Source organism: Sander vitreus, chromosome 12, assembly GCF_031162955.1.
Source record: "Sander vitreus isolate 19-12246 chromosome 12, sanVit1, whole genome shotgun sequence".
Classification (NCBI taxonomy): Eukaryota; Metazoa; Chordata; class Actinopteri; order Perciformes; family Percidae; genus Sander; species Sander vitreus.
Genome location: NC_135866.1, coordinates 19,209,372 through 19,233,839, shown reverse-complemented (window position 1 = coordinate 19,233,839; position 24,468 = coordinate 19,209,372). Strand labels below are relative to the sequence as shown.

The 24,468-nt window shown below is 38.9% G+C and overlaps 1 protein-coding gene across 3 annotated transcripts in view; it reads left to right on the top strand.

Moving 5' to 3' along the window:
- mtcl1 (microtubule crosslinking factor 1) overlaps positions 1 to 24,468 on the top strand; it is a 72,686-nt gene that overhangs the window by 8,691 nt on the left and 39,527 nt on the right. For all 3 annotated transcript variants that reach the window (XM_078264350.1, XM_078264348.1, XM_078264351.1), the window contains exon 3: positions 739 to 897. In XM_078264350.1, the coding sequence (XP_078120476.1) occupies positions 739 to 897 (159 nt within the window). The remainder of the gene's footprint in view (positions 1 to 738; positions 898 to 24,468) is intronic.

The window sequence follows — 24,468 nt, the reverse complement described above, 5'->3', positions numbered from 1 at the left end:
ATCATTTACAATCCCGTAATTGTCTCCTCCATAATCTGTTGATAGCCAGACCGAGTGTGACTCGCGTTATCACCCGTTGTCACTTTCCCTTTCAGCTTTTAGTTGTTCTTCGTTTAATTTCCTTTATTCCTGTAATGGCCCTGCCCCAGTATCAGCCATAACTACAACAGATACCTTCTCAAAATACAATTAGGCATATATAAAGAAATGTCCTGCTTCCTTTTACCTGGTTCAAAAGGCTGGATACTAACACAGGCTTTCCGGTGTTGCAAAGGAATCTGTGACCCATCAGAATGTGTGACTGTAGCGCCGTCTATCTGCCGCAAATCATTATGTGACTTTTTACTGTTAGTCACGTTTGCTGTTACAGGTAATTTAAGACAATTGTATGAAAAATGACAGAGCTTCAGAAACATTAAAAAGTTACATATAGTCACTTTAATTTACAATGATTGACAAAATAATTTAAACAATACACTTTTTTCAATGTAGTAGTCAAATAAGCTGACAGGATTGTGGATGTGTGATTTAGTTATTTTTAACTTAATATATTGGTCTAATGTACGTGCAGGTATGTGTGTTAGTGTTTAGATGTTGGTGTTTAGATGTGAGCCCATATGTAAATAGTGTATCATGTGTGTTAACGGCACATTTAAAATAATTATATATATCCATTTTGTATTATCTCTTTGACCTGTATGTGCTTGTCCTTCAACATAACTGTCCCTGTGATCTCAGGTGGCTAAAGATGTGTCGGTGCGTTTGCACAACGAGTTGGAAAGCGTGGAGGACAAACGCAGCAGAGCTGACGATGAGAACGAGCTTCTCAGACAGAAGATCATCGAGGTGGAGATCTCCAAACAGGCGCTGCACAACGAACTGGAGAGGACCAAAGAGGTGAGAGGATGATAATGGAGATGCTTTTTAATACGAGGCTGTTGCAGGTCATGGAAAAACGTTTGCTTTAATGCACAAACCTGTGTTTTTATCTCAGCAGATGCTAATTGTTTGTTAGGCTTGCAGACACAAAGCAGCAATAAAACAACGATAATACTGTGAGTTTGTGTATTGAGAGTGAGTTGTGGTAGTCTTTAGAAAAGCAGTGAAAATGACAACTGTGGTGGTTGTGATTATTAAAAAAACCTGATGTTGGTGACTATGCTGTTTGCACAGGATGAATCGCCAGCCTACCATGAGATGCTAGTCAATGCTGTGGCCTCTTAACTACCTGCATATAAAAAAAGAGGATTATTGTTGATCACCAACCTGATACAATCAATCACCAGGGTCACTGCAGTGAAATACAGCCCTTTCAAAACAACTGCTTCGTACAATGATGCAGAGACTTTTGGAGCAAACTTCAGTCTACATGCATGATTTTTTTAACACCTTACAACCATATGAAGAGCTACGGTACTGCTCAATAGTACCTGAAGCAACCCCCCTCTCACAGCTGAGGTGTGTTTAAAAGGTAACCTCCAGGCCAAAAAAGGAATCCAAGTCAGTTCCCATAAATGTCTGTCTGGAAAGAAGTTCAACAACTCCTCCTCTAGCCAAGACTCTTTATTCCCCTTTTGTTCTGCAAAATAAGTATTCTTATTCTTATTATCTATTCTGTCTTATATTGTTATTTTCAGAATGTTAGGCTAATCAGAAATTAGTTGAAATTAGTCTCAGTGATACAATACATGATCCATGTAGTTTTTTTGCCTGTAACTCCAAAAGTTTAGAACACACAGCAAATTCATTCAGTGGATATAAGAATCATTTTGAGCCAGTAACATCAAACATTTACAGATACATTTAAAAAAGTACATTTTCATTTATTTTGTCACGTTTATCGTTTATTTCCAATTTGATGAATATGGTTTGAGTTATAAGACTACAGCTCCCATACTGCTTTGGGGTAATGTTAACAGGAAGTGTAATGTTACCTCTTGTTGCTCAGCGAAGAGAGAATTTGAAGTAAGGTCTTCTTGCAGGTAATTAGATGAGCGGAGGCTTTTCTCAGTGCTGCCAGGGTTCAGCTACTTAGACTAAATTGATTTTGACATCATCAGGCAACATGCCGTCTGGCAGAAAAGATAAAGTAGGCTAATACCAGACCAGTCAGTATATAGATGTGACTTTCTTTAGGCAACTAGATGACAGATCTTTTTTTACCGTGGTGTCATGTGCTGCTGGTTTGAATCCCAGCTTGTGCCACAGTGACTCCATATGATCTGTGTTACATGTCTCTCCAAATAGTTCTTTCGCTAGTTGAAAATCTATATTCTGAAGCAGTTTATGGCCTTAACTATCAATGTTTGCAACATTGTAGTTTTTAAAGGCAACTTATCAGCCCCCAACTTAACTGCATGTGCTCGGACGAAGTCAGAAAATTAGTGTCTAGTCTGGGTGTGCTAATGCAGCAAATGCAAGCTCCAGTTTTTGTTGTCGCTTTACACTGGTAACCTTTCGGAAGAAAATGATTGGCAAACAGTAAGACTGAAGTGAGAGGAGGCTTCACGTGAAGAGTTTTTATTTTTAATTTTGCACAGCAGTTACAGTGTTGGTGGTGGCTCCATACCTATAATTCTGAGCAGTATTGCAATACATAGGACCACAGGATGACACAGACTCTCGTGTACACAGAGAAACAGGAGAGAGGCTGAGATAGCGGCTGCTCCAAATGATTGCAGATTTTTTTGTGTTCCCCCGAGGTTTGTCCCAGAAAAACACAAGCCGTGTCTGAATCTGCACTCCGACATCACGTGACGCCATCTCCCTTCTCCCCATTTTCTAATCAGAGGCATGCATTTATAATGCAGCACCCCAATATTTTTATTTTGTTGCATGGAAATACACAGTTTCTTTGTCCGGGATTTTTCCTGTAATTTAATCATTATTTAATTCCCGTGAAATTCATAATGCACAGTGTGTGACCAGTTTATTTTTTTTATTGTTGATAGCAGTGGATGATAAGAGTATTTGCAAACACTTAGTTCAGGATGCATATGAATAAATCTAAGAATCTGCCCTCTGCTCTTGGAGTTGCTCTGTCACAGAGATAAACCTCAGAGGAGAGGGGAGGCGCATGTTTTACTGATAAGAATGTGGTTCAACTGGACTGAAAGGTTGTTTCCTTTCTGCTTCAATCAGACCTTGTGAATTGTGACCCAGGTGTAATGTAATGCTTACCTTGCACGGCAGCTGGATTCTTGCAATATCACAAGATCACGCGAAAATCGCGGGATCGCGTATCACAGGAAAATCCATCTTGTCAGGCTCCAACCTAATGCATTTGTGTCTGAACTACCAGCCAACCGCTTCAATTAGTGTCCAGTAGGAAGCTACTGGCAGCTACGGGCGTAGTTTAGGTGTGTGTGACAGCCGCGACGGATCAAAACAACAATGGCAGACATGATAGACAGATGGTTCATCGAATTAACTGCCAGGTATTTTTTGAAAGTGCCTGCCTTTCCCAAACAGTTTCCAATGACAGCTTCTCAGATGGTTCTGTGTAACAAACCATCTGGTGCATCAAGTTAATGTAATGTAGTGAAAAGCAGAAAACTCCATTGGATTTTTACTAGTTTTTAAAAATTCCACCCGAGGCACCTGTGTCTTCTTCCATTTAGTTTTTTTTAAATGATCTTTTGCTGTTCTTTCACCACTAAAGTTAAGTGGTAACACACTTTTAGAATACAAAAAGCTTCATCAGTTACTTTTCCTGTTAAGCTTTCTCACCACCATGGTAAAAGGGCAACTGACCCCAGATAGTTAGACGTTTCTGCCCTTTGAAGCCCATCTCCTCCCTGATGTATACGATACGACCACAGCTCCACGGCTTACAGATCTGATATTAAACAGTTTACGAGAGCTGGTTGACAGGATCCTCCGTTGTTACAGTATCAGCCTGAGGAGCAAATTGCTGCTGCTTCTGTGTGGACGTTATTAAGGCGAACAAAGATTGGTGAAGAGATTTTTCATTCCTCTGACATTTGAAGTAAGGCCCACTGATACGTGTAATGAAATGGAACTAATGAAATGTCAACGAGCATAACATGAGCATCAGGTGATTTATAAGATGCTCTCTGTTCCCTGTGATAAGTTCATTCATCTTTCATTATGGCAAAATTATAATTATATTATAATAATATAATATATCCTTTATTTGCCAAGTACATTTTACACATACAAGGAGTGTATCTTGCATTTAACCCATCCTAACTAATTAGGAGCAGTAGGCAGCCATAGTCCTGTGCCTGGGACCAACTCCAGTTCTAATGCCAATACTTACATCAAGGGGACTGGCATTTCTAGCATACAGAAGCACTGACTTGACATCAGATCTTATGAGGACAGCACGAAATAAACAGCCAAAATTGACATATTTTAAAACACATTTTGGAGGCACTCCAATGGAGATGTAGGCGTATTTTATTGTGCTTACCCATGTAAACACCACACTCTGATTATATGATTATGCTCCTCTTTGAAGTAGGTGCATTAGTACCCTCATTTTGCTGGCACTCAAATCATTTTCTTTAAAGAGACTAGTTACCCAAATTTACAAAAAAAATATGTACCTGTAGTGGTATTTTGTGGTATCCGTGCAGACAGTTTCATAGGGACTATTTCTTCAGTAAAAAGTAGTTCCAAAGAAAACCGCAAGGTTTGAAGATTATTGAGTAACTAGGACTTTGTTTCTGTAAACTCTTGTTATTATAGCATTATAAATGCAATTCTTTTGCATTGGTACCACAAACAAAACTCCATTCACCTCCATTGTATTAGAGTGGAGGCAGAAATCAGAAATTATATCGGAAAACATTGACAAATAAAGTCTTGTTTACATGGTTAGTATAGGGCTGAAACTAATGATTATTTCATTATTGATATATGCTTTTACTTTTTTTTTTTTTTTTTTTACATTAGTTGATTAGTCAACAATGTAAAATGTTGAAAAGTTTATAAAAATGGCCATTTCAATTTCACACAGCCCAGCATGATGTTTTGAAATAGCTTGTTTTGTCCAACCAACAGTCCAAAACGCTAACACTGGATATTAAAAAAATATGTAATAAATAAATAAAAAACAGAGTAGAGCTGAAACAATTAATCGATTACTCAATTGGCAGAAAAGTAATCTTTTACTGGTTTAATAATCAATTTATCATTTCAGTCATTTTCCAACCAAAATAGTGAAAAAAATGCAGAATATTTTTTTTATCTACCTTCTCAAATAAGAGTTGTTGCTTTTCTTTGTCTTGTAAATTGAATATCTTTAGGTTAATTGGACTAAATAAGCAACGTTAAGATACCACTTTGAACCCCGGTAACTTTTTAGACTAAATGACTAAACGATAATTATATTTAGGTAGAGTTAGTTAGGGCTAATTATTTTATATAACACTAAACTAATGATAAAGTAACAAACTATAACATTACTATTAACAAGTAACCATTATAAATCATCATTTCATTGTTTGTTAACAGTAAAACAACTATTAACTATTACAAAGTTTAATTAACTATCAATTTACCATTTATTAATGATGGTTATTAAGTGTTACCAAATAGGTTAATTTATGATGAAAATAATAGTTGGTTGCTGCCTTAAAACAAAGAAAAGCTTAAACCAGGGAATTGGTTTGGCATTTTTACTTTGAAAAATGAATGTTCTAACGATCGACTGATTGTTTAATCAACTAATCGTTGCAACTCTAATACTCTGATATCATTGTCATATCTATACAGTAAATATAAAGCCACACCTAGCAGCTTGTTAGCCTACCTTAGCATAAGGGCTGGACATTTGGACATTTAGCCTGGCTCAGTTGCCTACCACCTCAAAATATGTCAAGAATCAACTAGCACTGTTGTGGTAATCAGTGTACTGGCAGTATTTGCATTTTTTCACGCATTTAAAAATAGAAATCTATCCATTTCCAAGAGTAACCAAAACCTTAAGTCTTTTGTTGTTTGGTGTTTCACTACTACAAAGATACGAAAGGGAATGCCTGCACTCTTCTATGATTGCGTCAACAATGCCTGAGTGAGAGTCACTGCAGACACAATTTGTTTCATGTCAGAGCTCTTTTCTCTCTCACAAGATCTCAGCAGAAGTGTTGGCTTTGATGAAGATTCTCCTCTTCTCATCTCTGGTTCTCACTTATCCTTCATATATCCCCCTCCCCTCTCAACTCTGCTGTGGTTCCCTGTTGGAAGAGTGCGAAGGAATCTCATTGACCTAGTTAATATCTTGTCTGACTCCACCAATGGGAAGAAGAGCAGGCGTGAGGAGAGAAGTAGCGTAGGGACTCTGCTGTAAGTCGGAATCTGCTCGATGACACACATCCATATGAAGCTTATCGCCATACAGAGACTGTGCTGGGAAGTCTCCATTTACACAATGGACAGGTGTCTTATAAAATATTACTGGTATTTAGGTAGAGACCACACAACTTTAATTTAGGTGGTTTTCATGTTTTTACTCATATTAAAAGTTGCTGGGAAGTGAAAATATTAGTTGATTTCTGAAAAAACGTTTAACTTGATGACAGTAATATGTGTTTATCTCAAATTTTAAACTAAACCTGTATGACGTATCGCAAAGCATTTTAGAACCAATGACATTGTTACCCTAAAGGCAAACAATCCCCGACACTAACCAAATGGGGAAATCATCAATTCTGCATGAAACCCCAGAGTGATGTGTTATAATTCTGAGCGCCGTGCTTTGAAGTTTAAAACCCATGAAAAATGAAATTCCTCCTTCGTATGAACATGTTTTGCAAGCATTTTAATTTACAAAAGTATCAAAGCTGCCCCTTTCTAATCATGAAACATCCTGAAGCATTCGCTGTGGCAGCCAGTTCAAGTATCAAAACTGGTAAAAAATGTATGTATAATTTTACTTTTTGTAGAAAGCAAGTCAAGCTATATCGTTATCGAGTTTTTAAATGTCTACAAATTCTGAGATCAAATCATGGTTTATGAAAGATAAAACAGTACCTGGGAGCTGCTTTCTAAATGCTTGTCTTGTCAAACATTTCTCTTTCCAGCATTGGTTCCAATGACTGGTGTAAGTTCAGAGTTGCCACGTTTTTTAGGTTGTTAATAATTAGAAATTTTATAAAACATCACAGCAAAGATAATCCAGCAGATTTGATTTTAGGTATTAAATGAACCCTAACCCAATAGATATTTCAAAGTCTGAATATTTAATTTGCTGTAGGAAATTGAAATATATTTGACAAGAAAAATTAAAATGCAATATGTTTTTTATCGTGGAAACCTCTCCCAACAGACAACTAGTCGAAATACAGGTGTCAATTGTAGTAAGAATACAGTTGAGCAACACTAAGAGTCTAAAGCCATACGATCAGCTCTGGGAGGCGGTTCTGACACAGTGGTAGTGCTAATTAACAAATGCTAGCAAGCCAACATGCTCAAAATGACAATGCTGTCAGATAGTAATCCGCAATACCAGTTTAGCGTGTTAGCATGCTAACATTAGCTAATTAGCACTAAAGTCCGGCTGATGGAAATGTCATCAGTTTTGCGGGTATTTTGTCATGAATCAAAGTATTGGACAATTACATTTTTAAACATATGGTGGTGTTAGATATAAAAAATAAAAAAAATGAGGATCACCAAAGTTATTATAATTTATCATGAGGGCAAATTATGAATGTTGAATTTTAACAATGGACCAAATGTGTACTGTGAAAAGGGGCTACATGTAGACAAACCAACAGAGAATTTTCACCTAACTCTCTCAAATGGCAGACAAACAAAGTTAACCACTTGCTGATGAACAGTATGGAGCATTTACCAGCCAGATAGTTTTCTCAAGAGTTGGTTGAGTAAATATTGGACTTATATGTATCAAGCGGACAGAAACCTGACTCTAAATAGTCAAATGTTTGCTAACATGTTAGTAGTAAGTACCTTATAACGTGATAATATGTCCGGCCGTGTGTCTGTCATCTTTTTCTAGAGTTCTTCTGCTCCAAAAAAATTAGCAAATGCAGCGTTATGTGAAAGGTAAGTTAATTCTGGTTATTCTTAAAAATGCCAGCCCAAGGTAACATCTTTAAATTGTTTGTTTTGTGCAAACAAGTATTCAAAAACCATATTTACTATAATGTAAGACAAATTAAAGCAGGGAATATTGACATTTGAGAGGCTAGAAACACCAATTTCTTTCGCATTTTCTCCTTAAATTCATCTGTTTTTTGTAAGTTTTGTATGTCAGATGCATTGGTGACCAAGTGTTTCATCTTGTGAGGACAACCCTGAACTAACAGCAGCTCTCCTTTGAATCAAAACTATGACTGATGATGTAAGCACCACTAGTTACATCTCTAAATAATCCAAGCCCGGTCACATGTTCAGCGTCAGCCCACGGCACTCTGCGTCAAAAACTCAGTACAAGAGACTAAAAGGAGGATTCTGCAGTCTGTCTAGTTCAGAAGAATATCACATCCTTTGTCGTGAAAAAGACATGGAAACCGTACACTTTTTGGTACTGAACGAAATGCGTCTGTTGGACCAAGTATTAAAAAATGTACCAACAACATAACCCACAGAGAGTCAAACCCTGGCATTAATGCATAAATGATTGGCTCTTTTAAACATTTTTTATTGAAACGTTGGGGAACTAGTGTCACTAAGTGTCAAATATTTAAAAATGCTTTTTAAAATGCTTTTTTAAGGAGGACATGGAAAGAGGGAACAAAACAAATTGAATAATTTGTTTTTGCAAAAGTAGGATTAAAAAGGTGTTATTTTTTTATGATGTCAGATATAAAATCGAAAACAAACAATAGCTTGTATAGTGCAGTGCATAGCACACAAAAAATACTGAACATAAAACATCTAAGCATAAAGATAGAAAACAAATTTAAATTCCAAGGGCAGAATAAATCAGAGGTTTTGAAATATTAAGTTATTTAAAAATGTCAATCTGATTATTCTGATTATAGCTGTCTTCTTCTGTCTGCTTCCACTAAACTGATGGGAAAAAAATTGTAAGCCACCTTTTGAGGTTGTACACTTCCTTATTTTTTCATAGTACTAATCAGTTCTGCAGCAAGGGGGTCAACTGTGGCTGCAGTCTCATTTATGGTTGCGATTCCTTTCAGTGGAAAATTCAGTACAGCTGAGGGAGAAAAACCTCCACAGCTTCAGAAACTCCACTTTAGCTGGTAGCTACGGACACAAACCCTTTGGTATGAACCTCCATCGAGGCTGATAACAAGTCAGGTAACGACCCTCTAGATTACTGTGGGACTCTGCTGCCACCTGAGCTCATAGTTCGTTATCTTTTACAATGTTCTGTGGTGGTCCGCTGGGCTTTGGTAATAATACAGTATTTCAAATCCTTTATTGGCTCCCCTCCTACCATTTTCAAGCCACAATAGACAGCATGTGTGCAGAGGCGAGGGATCCCTCCCCCTTATTACCAACCTATTGTGAACCTTTTGATACACAAGGGGACAGTGAAGTACTGGTGACGGAAAGTGGCGTGGGGGTGAGGACAACCTCATTATAAGCCAGCTGGACAGCCCTGCCGTCCACTTATTACCCCCCCCGCCTTTTAACCCTCATCCCTCATCCCACACCCTCCTCCCATCCAAGCTTCTGTCACAGATGAGAATAACGCTCTGTTGTCTGGTTCCCATTAGTGAGTAGAAGAAACATGGCTGGAGCCCAGAGGGAGGATCCAGGTTACCTTTGCAGAGTCCCAGAAAAACTGATAGAAGTTTATGATCATACGGACGGTTATAAGGTTTTATTTATCCATGCCTTATGCTTATTACCATAGACACATACTTTATGATCACAGAATTAAGTCACCACCGTCTTTACAAACAACTTGATTCATGCTAATTATGAATAGTAGATGATGTAAGAAATGGCTGCAGTGCCTAGCTAGATGCTTATTACGGGTTGAAGGATAATAAGCTGCGGATAAAGACTTAATTAAAGCCTGGGAGCCATCTTGAGAAGGCTGTTTACTGACACAATCAGATATAGCACAGACTAAATAGGCTTATTGTTTTTTTCCACTGTTCCATTGGCATTAGATTTGATCCAGTGAATTCAATTGTCTGATCTTTGTGAATATCAAGATATTTTCTATTTATACATTACCTATTATCATGACCCCTGACAAACCTCTGTTTCTTATTGTTGAGAAATATGATATATCAGGTTTTGGATGCACAAACAAAGGTTTTGGTTCTTTAAAGGACATGTGTGTAGATTTTAGGGGGATCTATTGGCATCGCTGTTACAAGAAAGTTTAAAAAACTATGAGGGTAAAAAACAAAACAAGAGCACTGAACTGCCCAGGAGTTTGTGTTTCCTGCAACAAGCTCCAGCACACAGCACAGTCCCTCCGTCTCTTTTCTTCCTCTCTTTCTCTGTTAAATTAAGCAGCCTTCAAGTGTGGTCGGAAATGTCAAAATCATAAAAACGCTCTGATGGAAAATAATAATAGTGAAATATAACTTAGGGGGTTAAAATACACAACAGGACGTAACACAAATTGGCCATTTAGGTGATACTCCCACATCTCGCTGAAACGCCTTAGCCTAAGGCAGTTGCATTTTACAAAGTTAGCAAACAGTAATGTAGTTTTCTATGGTGTCAAATCCAAAGTGTTTCCGCACATTACTTTTCACTAGGTTAAAAAGGTTTTCCATTAATGCCCCTGAAAACTTGGCTTCAAATCTTAAGTATTTCTCTACATCAGATATAACATCATAGCTAACTTGCTAACCAGGTCAACACACCCTTCACTTAGGTCGGCAAGACCGCCATTCTTCAGGCAATATGAAGGAAGAGTCATTTGTCAAAATTGAGGAAAAGATTGAAAATCAATCTGCTATGATTGCTGTGCTGAGAAAGGTTCTCCAGACTTCAGAGGGAGCAAGAGCCAACAACCTAGCGGGTGAATTAAATGTTTAATTCAATGTGACAGCTCTAAGATTTTTTTCAGTACAATCAATTATTGGTTTTGGTGGGATTTGCTGATAGTTAAAACATATAAAAACATTGATTTGCTTTAAATAAGTGTCACTTTGAAGATATCGTTTGCCAAATGAAGTCAATTTAAAGAAAAAATAACCCCAGCTTTATCCTTTAAGTCTCCTTTGAAAGAGAAATTCTTAATCTCAGCTGCTCCAACTGGTTCAAGACATAAAAAAAAAGAGCTGATCCGTGTTACATGTCTGAGCCGGTGATATTTGCTATGACAGGAACAGCATGGGAAATGTAATATCTCTTTCCACTTGTGATTTGTCAGCATTATTTTTGCCGAGGGGGGGCTCCAGTCGGCTCTCCCATCTTATCCATCTCCGCTGTACATCATGATGAGAGCAGAGCGACATTCGCCCTCGCCACATGGCTCTATGCACATTACACACCACTGGCACGCTGCCAGTCTGCCGTCTCCATTATACTCAGCGGACCTGCTGAGGAGTTTGCAGGCAGATGACATGGCAGCTCTTCCCTCCTCCTGGCCTGTCTGAGCCACAGTGCTGTTTATAGCTTTTAGTGTTGCTCCACAAACGGGACGACTCTTGTGACACTTAGAATTTTTTTTTTATAGCCACCCTCCACACATTTACGGGTGTGAACTGTTGGGAGTGAGGGCGTTTTAGACTAGATGTGCTGTAGATGACCTCCAGACAGAGCAGCGGAGTGAAGGCCTTTTACATATATTTATTTATTGAGTTTTTTTGTCACCTGTGTCTCCCTCGGGAGGCGTCCTGCTGAGTCTGCATGCTCTTTTATAGCACCATCCTGCAGCTCATTCATAGTTACACATATTCCCACATGGGAGCTGCTCACTACAGGCTCCTGGCTTCACCAATGGCTATGTGATAACTGAGGAGTGGGAATTGGGCTGCTCATTCATATTTCTTGTTTTCAGAGTTGATTTTATCCTTCTCTTACCTTTAACGCTTACCTTTTCCACATAGCTCTGTGTATGTATGCCAGTCGACCGAAAGTCCATTAATTCCAATGGGAACCTCTGTGATCTCCGATGTGTTTGTGAAACTGCTCCTTCCGGGGTTTTTTTTCTGGTCCAGTATTTGCCTCGAACACGTTGAAAAATGTGTACTTTTGTGGCAGATTTCAGCCAGAACGTATACTGTATACTGTATACTTCCTGTGGAATTAGCTAATTAGCTCACAGACTATTTCATTCAATTCAGTTGCTTAACTATGTTGATAGTCAAATTGTGTAATTAAAAGGAAACAAGTTCAGCTAGTTTAACACATTGTGAATTTTAATGATGTTATTTTGCTAAAATATATCGTTAGCATAGGCTACACCACCTAAATCGAAGTTAAATGAAAGTAGGGGAGTTAATTATCTGTCTCGGTAATGCTCCGCGTGCATATTCTAAAACACTGGATAGCGAAAAACACAAAATTAACTTTTCTCCCATCTTTGCGTGGCGTTTCTATCCATTCATATAGAGATACATTTCCTTGTGTTGGCGTACTCTGTACTATACTGAATTACGGACACAGAACAAAATTGTGTATTTTTCTCAACTGATGTAAATTCAGCTTTTTATTCAGTTGTTTAACTGTGAGCATGAATTCAATAAACTCAAACTCAGGGGTATATGCAGACAGCTGTGGACACCAGGGACGCATGGTAGCTCTGTTAATACTATCTTGGAGGATACGTTCCACACATGCGCAGTAGATCGCTATGCTACCACTTGTAGCAGAGTGGCAGCGCGTACATGCCCGGACAAGTCCGTGCAGTCACAAATAATGTTGTCTGTTATCCACACAGAGCCTATGCGTACACCCTCTGATGATGACATTTACGTCGCATAGACACTCGCGCACTCGTAATCGATTAGAAGATCAATACCACTGTCATGTTTATGCACTAAATATCTACAGCCAGGAGGCGATTAGCTTAGTTTAGCTTAGCATAAAGACTGGTAACAGGGTGAAACAGCTAGCCAGGCTTTCTCCTAAGTTCAAAGGTCTGCCTGCCAACCTCTAGTGTGATTATTTCTTGATGAATAGGAGGTTATACTTTTGCCCAGCACCTCAATGCATCGTCTCCGCTAGTTGCCTTGCAACCTCATGGCCCCGAGGAGACTCTTGGTAGTCTGTTCACCAAGAAATAGTTCCAGCAAATTGTTGCTTTTACATTTTTGTTTGTGTACAGATTAAGCACACAAAATTCAACATGTCAATTAGTGAGATTTAGAGGTGTTGGTAGGGGTATTTTTGAAAAGAGCAAGGCTAGCTGTTTCGCCTTGCTTTCAGTCTTTATGCTAAACTAGGCTACTTGCCTCCTGACTCAATAGCTAGACGGAAAAGTGATATCCATCTTTTAACCTGACTCTTGGCAAGAAAGCAAATGAGTGTATTTCCCCAAATTCCCAAACGTGTCAGTCTATTTAACCTGCCAAAACCCACCTTAAAGATTTTAGTTTTAGTTTCATGCGGGGATCTAAATGCTGCTACATATGCTTTTCCATACTGTATTTTACAAAGTTCTACACTGCTCAATTTATAAGTATGTTTTTGACTTTTTTGCCATGAAAATAGTTAAATTGAAATATTTAAAATTAGTACATGCTGTCACAATACAGGAAACCCACCTATGCAATACAGTAAACACTTTATAACAAAGATAATAAGAGCTGTTTGGAAATACTTCTTGTCTCAGGGCTGGAAATCTGTTCAAAATGTACTTGTTCACTGATGTCGGTTCATCCCGCCTGACCGTCTCCTCATGTCTCTTTTATAACAGAAATATCAATCACCACTTCCCCCTTCTGGCCTCTAGCAGTTGGGGACGTGTCTCCCCACCACTGGTTGCCAGTTCTGTACTTGTCAACCCTCCACATCAGCGAGAGGGCTAAATCAGGAGCAGCAGCTCACTGTTTATCATGGCTGCATCTAGTCTGTCACTTTGTTCTTTAAAGACACAGTGTTTGATTAAAATTTCAAGGCATCCCACAGTCTAAAGATTTAATATCATGTGATAACATATTGCATACAGATAAAAAAAATAATAAATGACAGCACAAATATGGATTGGTTAGAGTAGTTTTTAGTTGCATTGCCAGACTGATCACAATTGGCCTCCTGATTGGCTGAGACAACAGCACATACTGTAGTTATGCTTGAAATTTGATGGATTCTTTATAAAATAAAAGAATAAGGATTAAAACAGTGTGTTTGTCTGTTCTAACGTAAGTTACAGTCATTGGCCTGTCCAGCTAATTATCATACTACGTACAGTAGTAACCAAGACTTACTTCCAAGGCCAAAGAGCTCATCATTAACTACCTGCATTAGTTTGTGGGGTGACAGGTTAAATTAAAAACAAAGTCCAGTTCATGACTAGCACAACCGATGTGTAATATTTCCCCACGGATGCTATCGTAGTTTAGGTTAATATTAACAGCCCTGTCCTGCTCTTCGTTGGGGAAGTTAATGGTCTAGCAAACGTTACTCAAGACAGTTATGTTTTATACATACATCAGTTAGCCTCACCCTTAAAACATTTTTTCTTGTAACACTAAAAGTAAAAATATACAGTTTGAAAATGCAAACAATGTAAGCAGCCAAAACATTGTTAGAACAAAATAAGTCTGATCTTACATTTTTTATTATCATACTTATAGGACTATCATGTATGTAGCAATCAAGAGCAAATCTGCCATTGTTATCTTTGTAGTGTATACAGTATATAAGTGCATATGTGCTGTTCGAGAACGAAATGCTCGACAGCCTTAGCGAACCGTTAATTGTGATGTATCAAGTGGTAAACTGACTGTTTGTGGTGTTTTTTTACTCCCACTTAACAGACATCTATAAATAAAACTGCACCAGAGTCAAGGTGTTGTATCTTTTTTTCCTTGGATTTTCAGCAAATTAAGTTTTAGTTGATTCTTTTGTGTACATCAAGAGCAGTACATGTTGATGTCATTGTAAAACTTGAAATGTAACTGTATCCATAACACAGAATCAATTTCTCAATTCTCTGTGTTAAAGAATCGCTTTCTCAGTCCATCTATTCTCAGGTCAGATTTTTCGATTTGCCTCTCTCAAACCATCCATTACTATGGCAGCCAGTGATGGGCAGCCCAGCCAGGCAATGGGTCATTAATTACTGTGAGAAGATTTCCTGGCTTTACTACTGTTCACAAGGCAACCGACCAGTGTAGCTTCTGACTGTGAGCCAGCAGAGACATCTTTACTGTTAATTATTAGAAGTTCAAAAGCATTTGTTTTTAATTAATGCATGTTTTTCTTTGGAATAATATACAGAAGACTAGTTACTTGGTATTACAGTACATACTTTATCCAGTAAGACTACGTGTGCTAAAGCATGTATAAAGAAACAAGTAAACAATAGTGAGAATTGTAAATGTCAGCTAATCTAGATCAGTGGTTCCCATCCTGGGGGTCGAGAGCCCTCCAAGGGGCCACATTATAAACCTGAGGGGTCTTAATATGCTTTACAGGATAAGAACAAAGACAAAACAGGCTTCTGGTGCACAGAATACTGTGCTTTATCTGACTTTTATCTAACCTTTTCTTGTTTCTTGAAAAAACAGGATACTTTGACCTCGTCAGGCTTCTAAAAAGTATTCAAATGAAACACTGGGAAGGAAGGAGACATAACCACTGAGCTAGATAATAATCAGCAAAAAAATGATTATGAGAACACTGTGATTTTTAAGAGTGTAGGCTGATGTGTGTACAGGTCACACACTCCTGAGGCTGATACAAGAGGGCTCTACGTGCCCTTCCTCTTATCTGTCTCCACCTAATCTATTTTGACAAAGATAACACAGAAGCTTCACTGCCTCTCTTTTTGCTTTATTTAATCCCCCTTTTCTACTGCTGATCATTAAAGAGTTCCACATTTATCACTAAAGCACTGTGAAACAGAGCTAGCTGTTTCTTTCCTCATCATTTGTTTCTTTTGCTTAAATGCAGAATGTGCAGATTACTTTACTGTTACACACACTGGGCAGAGCTTTAGTGAAAATGACCGAATAAAAATGTATCTGTGTATCATGAAGGGACCTTAAGGTGGAGCTGGTTGTAATTATACACATCAGAGAAGCTAAACCTGCTAATGGGAGCGCTCGCTGAAGTGTAGCTTCTCCTCTCTCCTGCCCTCTCCTTACCGTGGGATCTGCCAATTCAGCACTAAACACTCGAGCCATTTGAGAACCAGTTTGACAGCAAATGTATCAGGCATGCAACACACGCATGCATGCAACACACGCACACACGCATGCATGCGCGCACATACGCACACACACACACGCATGCGCACACACGCAAGCACGCACAATGACTAATCACAAGGCTTGTGTTACACTGTTCAACCTGATTCACTGTTGAGGAAAACAGTTTAGTCTTTAATCGAGAACATTGGTAATTATTATTAGCAGCTAATTACCGTATCCTGTCGTTTCATTTCGAATCAGAATGAAACAACACTGCTCCGTTCTGTACATCGGATTAGTAGAAAAACTCCTGGTTCATTTCTTACTATTTATTTCACCTAAACATTGTCTCAGTCTTGTGTCTTTGGTTTGCGTCAGTTGGCACAGTGGCATCGTGTTTTCTGCGAGCTGCATGCCAGTCTGTGGGGTTGTTGAGGGAGATTTGTAAAGCGTAAGTGAAAGCGGTGTGACACGCCCCATAAAAGCTCTATTGTGCTGCTCTTTAATGCATGTCGGCTCTCAGACTGAGGTCAGGGCCGGCTTAGTGAAGAGGAACAGTATGGGAGTGACCCTCCGCAGCTCACATGCAACCTCCGGCAGACACACACATTGGCCTTCAAAAACATTAAATTATACACACACAAACACACACACAGGCAGGCATATTGTGCGCATGTTGCAGCACAGGATGATGTATAACCTATGCATGTCAGCATCGGTCGCTATTACGGCTAGTGTCGATTGCTAAAAGAATTAATGTTTGCTCAATCTGCTAAAGGGCCTACAGGTCTCTAGTGTGAAACCAAGAATATCAGCACTGTTGACACCTCATATAACACCTGTTAATTGTCACAGGTTTATTGCAAAAGCAGCAACAAGTTTTTTTGTATGTTACAATGCAAATGTGGTCTTTTTTTTAAACTGTTTTTATGTCCGTCAACAAGATTTGGTAGTTCCTTTTTATACCTCTCTTTGTCTGTTATCAAGATAGCTTGAGAAATTATAATTCATCTTGTTTGAAATATGGTTGACAAAAAGTTCTTAGTCCAATAATCAGTTAACTTGATTTATGCAATGATACGGTTCACAGAGTTCCTGTATTACACGATTATCACATTTCAGCCATAAATATTATGCTGCATTCAAGGACTGGAAGAAGGGTCTTACAGGACTACTAAACCAGCAGCTAAATATCGTTTAATTCTCAAACATATACATTTTATCAGAAATTAACCTAAACAAAAAGTTATAAAAAGGTTTGGGTGCAGCTGTGTTGCATAGTGTTCAGCATTGCAGGTGTGTGCACTACAGAAGGTGCTTTAAGGATGCATTAAGTTTAAGTTTTGCAGTAAGTTAAGTAAATCTTAAAGCACACAAACCAGCACATTTGCCATAGTTGGAAACACTCTCCACGCTCTGCTATTGAGAAATATTGATCTAAATGGAATTTGTAAACAGACTGTAGAATGCAGAAAGAGTTAGTTAGTTTAATGGTCTAACTACTGAATGATGATTTTCACTGTTCCCACTCGATTCGAAAATCATTAAATGTTTTTGTGATTTGAGAAAAATGAAATAACACTATGAGGGGTTTTAAAAATAAATGGCCTCGAAAATCAAAACATATTTAGCAACCAAAGTAAAAAATGAGCACTTCAGTTACTGCAAGTCACACTGTGATGGATATTTGTCCTTATATGGAAGCAGTTAAAATATAGCTATTATGTCTTTACTTAGAGCAGCATTACACAACCTTCAGACACAGAGCAATGTTATCAGTCATGTGGAGTCAAATGTAAGTCCAATATTCACTCTCCTTTTTAGCTCTGTTTTGGTCTCCACCAACTCCTGAGGGAAATATATGGCTCTTTAGCTGCCCAAATGCTCCTCTATGTTCACCAGCCAGGTGCTCACTTTATTCGTCTGCCATTTGACGCTGGGTAAGGTACAGTAGGTAGGAGCAAGTAAAGTACAGTGGGTTGATCCTTTTCACTCAAAACCATGACGCCAATGAGAGCGGTGAGAGTAAATCAAAACAATACAATTGCAGTCCGAAAAACTAAAACAACAAGCTCAGAATAGATTTTAAAGCTATGCAGAGCTACGTAGAGCTATGTAGACCTCTCTCACATTACGTCATTTGATCTATTGGTAAAAAACCCCATTTTCAATTTCACCAAGTAAAAATTTTGTAATATCCATAAATTTAATGTGTGGGAAGTCTGATGTGCAGTCCCATGCCAGGCATCCTCTCCAAAGCTCTGCTCCTGCATTCATAATCGGAATTCTCTTGGTTCTAACAATAAGGATTTCATATTCATCTTAGAGGAGGAATGCAATCTTTGGGCAGCTATTAATGTAAAGATGCAGGGGCGATAGAAAAACCAGAATCTGTTTACAAGATTCCCATATCCGCTGGGGATGGCCTGACATTGGAATGACCTCAGAGAGTGCTGCATTTAACCTGTCTTGCTGCCAAACATATGCACACACTGGCAGATGTACTGTATATAAGCCCACAACAGCTTAGCCTCGTACACACATTCAGAAGGACAGAAAAGCAGGCACACAGGGACTGCAAAAGCACAAAAACACGCACCCACCAATTCTTAGACACATGTGGGAGACTAATGACTGCAGATATACACGTATGTGCACACAAACGCACGTGTACACACCGGCTGAGCAGCGCACTCTACTGGATTACTTTAATTCAGTTAGCTTTGATTGGTTTAGGGCTTTTTGAAATATCACTGCCACAGCTATTTGATGTAGCCTCAGTGTAGCCAGTATGGGGTTTGTGCACCATTTTCAACATCAAATTGAATTCCAATGGGTGGCATGGTTCATATTTGGCTGATGGAGTATATTCAGATGCAGTATATTTAGACTGTACTGGCCTTCTGCAGGTGCTACAAGCCAAAGATTGATTCTCCTTATAAAAATACACACAACGCCGTAAATCATGGTGTAGCAGGAGCTTTAAAATATATCACTTGTCCAGCCGAATGTTTCCTTGGATAGAGAAAAAATTAAATTAAATGATAAAATGAGAGCATGTGATACTTGTACGCATTCATTTCAGTGTGTGTGTAGTATTAATTAATTTATTGAAACGGATTACATTCCAGATTGAGCGCTCATTCATCCAGATCTCACTAATATAATCTGCCTCTAAACATTTCATAGCGACTTATCTCTCTGAGCTCTCCCGCCGGGTGAGTAATATCTATTCTGTTGTGCTGGAGTCTTAGGCTTCTCTGTCAGTGCTGAGAAGGGGTTTATCTGCATCCAGCGGCCCGTCGCAGCTCCTTTTGTGTTCCACTCCCCCAATACTCGCCCCAGCCCTCCATCCCACCCTGTTATGCTGGTCACACCACACTTCCTGTTAAATCCCATTACCAGAGCCAGACGCCTCTCTCTTTTGGATGTATTGCTCTCTCTGCACTGTGTTGTAGTCTTTGAGCAAAATCATAAATAGGCCAAGCTGTTGAGTACAGATGCTGCCGAAAATACACTCGCTGTGTTCCTATTTTCACTCATACGCCACCCTCAAAAGATTTCTTACTCCCCACATTGGGATTTTTTTGGTGATGTCACAGTGCGATGTCATCCAGTACTTGTTCCAAAAATGCCTCAGTGTCTTACGCAAACAGGCGTGTCGGAGTACACAATATTCTCCTTTTCCCTTGTGAATGCACCAGTCTTTCAAAGATTATGTAGTGAGATTGTAGCAGCAGCATGTCTCTGCTTTTCAGCAGCAGAGCTTCACCAAGCAAATGTTACCTATTGAACAATGTGCTTCTACTCATCTGTTGTATATATTCCCTGGAGTGACACTAATGGACGCCAAAAATCTGTTCCACACCTACAAACACGCACTGTAATGGCGACCGTAATTGACAATTCACTTATTGTAGTGCAGAGTAGAGCAACGCTGGAGGTAATTGTTGGACACACTGTCACACGCATCATGCACATTCCTTGTGTCACCATCTGAATGCTTACTTTTACATACACACCCTAACACGGACACACATACACACACACACACACACACACACAGACGTAACTGGCTTTGTTGGGACCTTCAACTGATGTTCAAGCTTTAACACCAAACTCAAATCTGAACCCTCATCCTGACATAATAATACTAATGATGATTAATAATAATGATAATAATAACTTTATAGAGCACTTTTATAAAAACAGAGTTGCATGCTGTACATACATAAAACAGAGCAAAGCAACGAAAGGCTAAAAATGGGGCAAAATCGTGAAGAGTGCAATTCAACTTATTACTTTGCAAGCGTCTAGATAGAGGAGAAATGATAGGAACTGTGATACAGAGTTTAAAAAACCTTTATTCATAGTATTCTTTATCACTGTGCAGTGTCTTTTGCATCGATAAACCTTATTTAGCCCATTCAAACTGGGCATCCTTGATTGTATTTCTCACCGGTACCTGTAGCAATGCTGTATTTTCTGGGTCATTTTATGCCTTTTTATAGTTGACGGTAGAGAGATCACAGAAGGGGAAAGACAACATACTGTACAACAAAGATCGCTGGCTGGACTTAAACCAGAGAAGTCATGATAAAACCACCACGAAGGATGCACGTTTTTTTTTTTTTTAATGCAATGCTATTTCAGGTCTGACCACTAAATGAACCTCAATTGTCGCCATTGAATTCTTGCACCTAATCCATAACCTTTCCTGAACCTTGTCCTAACTCTAGCCTTTATCTTAAAACAAAATCCAAAGCTTTAATGAGTGACTTTTTATGGATTTTGGATTAGGTGCAAGAATTCAATGGCGACAACTGAGGTTCATTTAGTGGTCAGAACTGAAATAGTATTTGCATTAAAAAAAAAAAGTGCACCCTTCGTGGTGGTTTTATCATGACTTCTCTGGTTTAAGTCCAGCCAGCGATCTTTGTTGTACAGTATGTTGTTCCCCATCGCTCTTTCCCCTTCTGTGATCTCTCTACCGTCAACTATAAAAAGGCATAAAATGACCCAAAAAATACAGCAGGCTGTATGGGGAGGCTTATTGCTACAGGTACCGGTGAGAAATACAATCAAGGATGCCCAGTTTGAATGAGTTTAATAAGGTTAATCAATGCAAAAACACTGCACAGTGGTAAAGAATACGTTTTTATATTAATGAACGTTCAAGCCATTGCCAAATGAGTTGATACAAAGCTATCGGCTCCACAAAAGTCTCTCTGTATTTCTCAGTATGGCTATGTTCAGAAAACTGTTGAGCGAAGATAATTACCTCTTCTGAAAGACAGAAACTACGCACTATAACTTTAAATCTAACTCAACCTCAACTTTAAACTTAATCAAATCTTAATTCTCATCTTAACCCTCAACCGTAATGAGGCCTTTGAAGATGTTTTCGGTGGCTGCAATGACCTCATTAACTCAAACTGTCTTTCAGAAGGATAGAACCATACAAAGTGACCCCCCTCCATTTCAGATGTCTGTCACGGGTCACATGTTGACGGGATGTGAAAGAACAGAGGAGAAAAGAAAAAGAGGAGGGGGGGTCTAAAAGAAATGGGGAGTCCAAGAAGGAGGTACAGGAGAAGGCCATAGAAATACAGACCGTCAGTCATTCAGTCTGGGCCCACAGCGCCTGGTTCATTCAGTCAGCAGGGTAACGACTGTGTAACTACAATCTGCTAATCCTGCAGGCTGGCAGAGGCCCAGGGGAGTAAAACCAGCCGCACCAGTAGTACAGGCAGCTCCCACACCAGCTGGAGCTGCCTGCCAGCCTACATGACTGCACGACTGACTGCCACTAACTTGTGCTAACAGGCTTGTGAGAGCAGTGCATTCAGATGATGATGAAGAGGGATGTTTGTGCCTCTGTGCTTTTTTGGTGTGCATGAGTGCAGTTGTGTGTTTAAGGGGAAAAAATATGGTCACACAAAGAACAGGGAAGTGTGTGTGTGTGTGTGTGTGTGTGTGTGTGTGTGTGTGTGTGTGTGTGTGTATAAAATGTCAGACAATAGTGCAAAATGCCCATCATAATTTCCCAGAGCCTTTACTTCTTTTCTCTTAGTCCAAAATCCAGAGTAATCAGTTTCCTATTATATAGAATAGAAAAAAAAGCAGCATCCTCACATTTTAAAAGCTGGAAGCAGCAAATAATTGTCATTTTTGATTGTGACTAAAATAATAAGTTAACTTAAAAATTAATTAATTGACAATTGATTAAGCACTGTTGACATCAACTCAATATTATCGCATATCTTGTATCGTGATGATATTCTGTTGTGAATTATCCCAAGCAAAATTAAATTATATTAATTAAATCAGTTATAAGGTTTCTTATTTAACTTTTCAATTACAGGTTTTTTTATTAAAAACATATGGTTATTTAATATAATATATAATAATATAAGTAATATATAAATTATAGTTCTTTTCTTTAAAAAAAGAAAAATCTAAATCAGCCAAGAAATAGGCAATCTCTATGCAGGCTGAGGTTTAGTGTTTAGCTTTAATGCACTTCAGTATGGAAAGATATACCATCTGTTACAGGGATCAAACCTGTAACCCTGCAGCTATAACCTCTCTGTTGCACTCCTCTTTGTATCTCCTATTTCCCTGTTTACGTGACCTCGCTTGGTGAATCTTGCTAATCTTATTGATCGTGTACACTGTGATTAGGATTGTGATGTATGAGTGCCTGGGTTACTCTACTTGAACTCTTGTGTGCATTTACATTATTTTCCAGTAGCATTACTGACAAGTTCTAGCAGCTTGCTTTCAACCACTGGTAAAGTAGTAACTTGTCCAAAGTTTTTAAGTTTAGCTATAGCTGACTGTAAGTTCATTAGGAGAGAACACGATATGGTTAGCATTAAAACGTTTTAAGTCCTGACAATACAAGTTCAACTATATCAGTGTGCTTCTGTCATTTTTAAAAGTATCAGCCACATTATAGCTCATGAAATTGTAGCTTTAGGAACATTTCGACTTACAAAGCCATGAATACAGCATCAGTCAGTCACTGAAATAGACTTCTCTCATTAACATGCCCCACTTGAAGGTACTTTTAATGCAGGATAGCTTTCAGTAAAAAAGCTCACAGCATGCTACTATAGTTTGTCTAAATCCATGAAAACGTTCTGTTATTATATATTATTTGAAATGCAGTGAATGAGTTAAAAGGTCAGACTGAGGTTTACTCAATTGCTTTTTTTAGGTAATTGGCTCCGACAAACTATTTGATCAGTGTTCTTTTGTTCTCTGATCACACAGTTGTTTCTCCAAGCCTCAAATTGACTTCTGTATAGAGTAAACAGGGATCCCTGGTTGTGGCAGGCTGGGATCTTTGCACAAGATGCCGTCTAATCTGCTGTCTCCCCAGAGAGATTAGCTCTGTCACCAGTGCTGGGAATTAAACCACGACTGGTGTTGGAGATAGTGACACAGACATAAAGCTGAGACTGGTCGGGGGGGTAAACCATGAATTACAGTCTGTCATCATCAAATAAAAACATTTATAGTCTTGTAGAGGATTCCCAGGCCTGAAATAGGTTATATGAACCAATCTGTGCATTAGTGGAGTTTGCCATGAGGTGTGTCATATCGCTCTGTCATTTTGACATATAACTATTCAGGGACGCCCTGAACATTTGAATTTAACTTTTAACGCAAGTTAAATATGGGATTAAACACATCTGTTTACTTTCTTTTGAAGGGAAAACCAGACAGCTTGTGCCGTGTGGAGATCAAGCATGATAAACACATCATGCAATCGATGCTAGGCAAGGGATCTGGGCAGTGGTGGACTGGGCAGTGGGAAAGAGCAGCGCTTGTCCCTCCCTCATTACCACTACTGAGGTGCCCTTAACAAGGTTGAGCAAGGCCCTTAACCCCAACCGCTCCAGTGGAGCTGCTCAGTGGCCAGCAGATCAGACTGTGGTTGTACTGGGCAACTTCCAGGTATGAGTGACAGGTCGTCGTTGCAGATGAGAATTTGTTCTCAATCGGTTTACCTCTTACGGCTCTGATTCCCCCTCAGTAAGATCAAAAGGTGCACGGTTAGTCTCTGCGAGGGTAGAGATGTATCATATTGCAGGCTGGTAAAATTAATCCAATGCTTTCTTGGGCTACGTTAAAGGTTTGTAATGTGAAGCCTCCTGTAAAAATAATAATATTTAGGAGAATTAATCCTAGGCTGACTTCATAGGAAATTGTTTGGGCTATGGCCCGT